Raw genomic sequence first — 1,523 nt, 5'->3', positions numbered from 1 at the left:
CCTCGGCTCTGCCCAGGCCGCGGCCCACCTGCCGCTTGCTCAGGCCGGACAGCGTCAAGCACACGGTGTTGGCCGTCAGCGGCGGCTCGCCGCCGGGCAGCTTTAGGCCCAAAATCTCATTGCTCAGAGCCCTGGGAACAGAGATGGCATCTCCGAGTCTGTGGTCCAGGCCTCAGGACCCTCCAGCTCCCCCCACCCCGGTGGGTGCTTCTCCCGCGGGCAGGTAGATGGGGAGCTGCTCACCGACTGCACAGCGCCAGGAACAGGAGACCCGCGAGGCTCGAGGGCGGAGGCCGCGGCCGGGGCTCCTCCAGCATGTCGAAGCCCGAAGCCCAGAGGCTCCGGTGGGCAAATCAGTCGGAGCCTGCAAGACCCGAGATCTGATGTGGGCTTCGGAATTGGGTGGCTCACGGGGAATGGGTGGCTTGCGGGGCAATCAGAGAATGCCCTGTTCTGAGTTTCTAACCCACGGTGCCACCCATTGACCCTCCTCGCCCCTCCTGGAGCAAAACAATAAAAATCACCCTTTGGTTCTCAGAGTTCTTGAGTCCTAGAGGAAGAGTCTAGGTCTCCCAACTCAGGACTCACACAAGCACCCTGGCGTTCTGCCAAGGCAGACACAATGCCTGGCACACAGATGCACTCTCATGCAGACGCGCACACACACTAACGCTCTCCACCACCTTGCACTGCTCCCTCTCTGAGGGCCCCAGGACTGACTTCCCACCTCTCCCGGGCCAGGAGGCAAGGAGGGGGTTCCCCACCACATAGGGGGGTTGCCTCCAGGTGCCCTCAGTGGCAGCCAGGCCCCCCAGAAGTGTCCCCAGCCCACTCTATGCATTCCTGTGCAGCCAGAGAAGAGAGGCTCCAGATGCCGAAAGGCAGGGGAAACCTGGCTCTCCCCTGAAAAGGACAGGAGTGCAAGTTGAGTCCCTGTCTCTGTTCCCCACCTTTCCTAACTACCGGCTTCTGTCCTCAGCAACCACAGGTCTGGTCCTCACAGATCCTAGCCTCAGCCCCCACCCCTTTGCTCTCCCTCTCATTGCCCTCCAAACCTGGGGATGTTCTTTTATTCTCTGTCTTTACCTCTAGTAATTTCTTTGGCTCTCTCTGCGCCTCTGCTCCTGTGGGTGGATGCGTTTCTGTCTGTCTGACTACCCGCGTGCCTGTCTCCTACCCGAGTGCGCGATGCCCTTCTTGCTTTCATCATCTGATTACCTCCAGTGGTTCGGGTATGGGGTCCGCGACTGGCCCAGTTGGGTCGCCTGGGCTCGGCTCGGGCTGCTTAAACCGTGGAGAGACAGCGTCGGGCTCTGCCCCCTCGGCAGAGCCGCATTCTTCCAGGGCCGAGCCACTCCTCTTCGCTGCTTCCCCAGCGCCGCCGCGGCCGCCGGGAAGAAGGGAGGGAGGAAGGGAGGAGTGATCCCGAGAGCGATCGACAGGGCGAGCGAAGACCTGGGGGCTCCGAGTCTGCTCACGCCAAGCTCACGGGCGGCTCTGCCGGGGCTGATGGAGCTGCGGCC

At 62.5% G+C, this 1,523-nt stretch overlaps 1 protein-coding gene across 1 annotated transcript in view; it reads right to left on the bottom strand.

Moving 5' to 3' along the window:
* WNT10B (Wnt family member 10B) overlaps window positions 1-1,478 on the bottom strand; it is a 5,691-nt gene extending 4,213 nt beyond the window's left edge. Inside the window, exons 1-3 of the mRNA XM_027768139.1 lie at window positions 1,219-1,478; window positions 244-364; window positions 29-131 (exon numbers count right to left, since the gene is read on the bottom strand). Of these exons, the coding sequence (XP_027623940.1) occupies window positions 29-131; window positions 244-317 (177 nt within the window). The 5' untranslated portion in view covers window positions 318-364; window positions 1,219-1,478. The remainder of the gene's footprint in view (window positions 1-28; window positions 132-243; window positions 365-1,218) is intronic.
* Window positions 1,479-1,523: the final 45 nt, after the last annotated feature.

Source organism: Tupaia chinensis, unplaced genomic scaffold (assembly GCF_000334495.1).
Source record: "Tupaia chinensis unplaced genomic scaffold, TupChi_1.0 Scaffold145652_1, whole genome shotgun sequence".
Taxonomy (NCBI): Eukaryota; Metazoa; Chordata; class Mammalia; order Scandentia; family Tupaiidae; genus Tupaia; species Tupaia belangeri.
The sequence above is the reverse complement of the archived record's forward strand: the minus strand, read 5'-3'. Positions and strand labels throughout refer to the sequence as shown.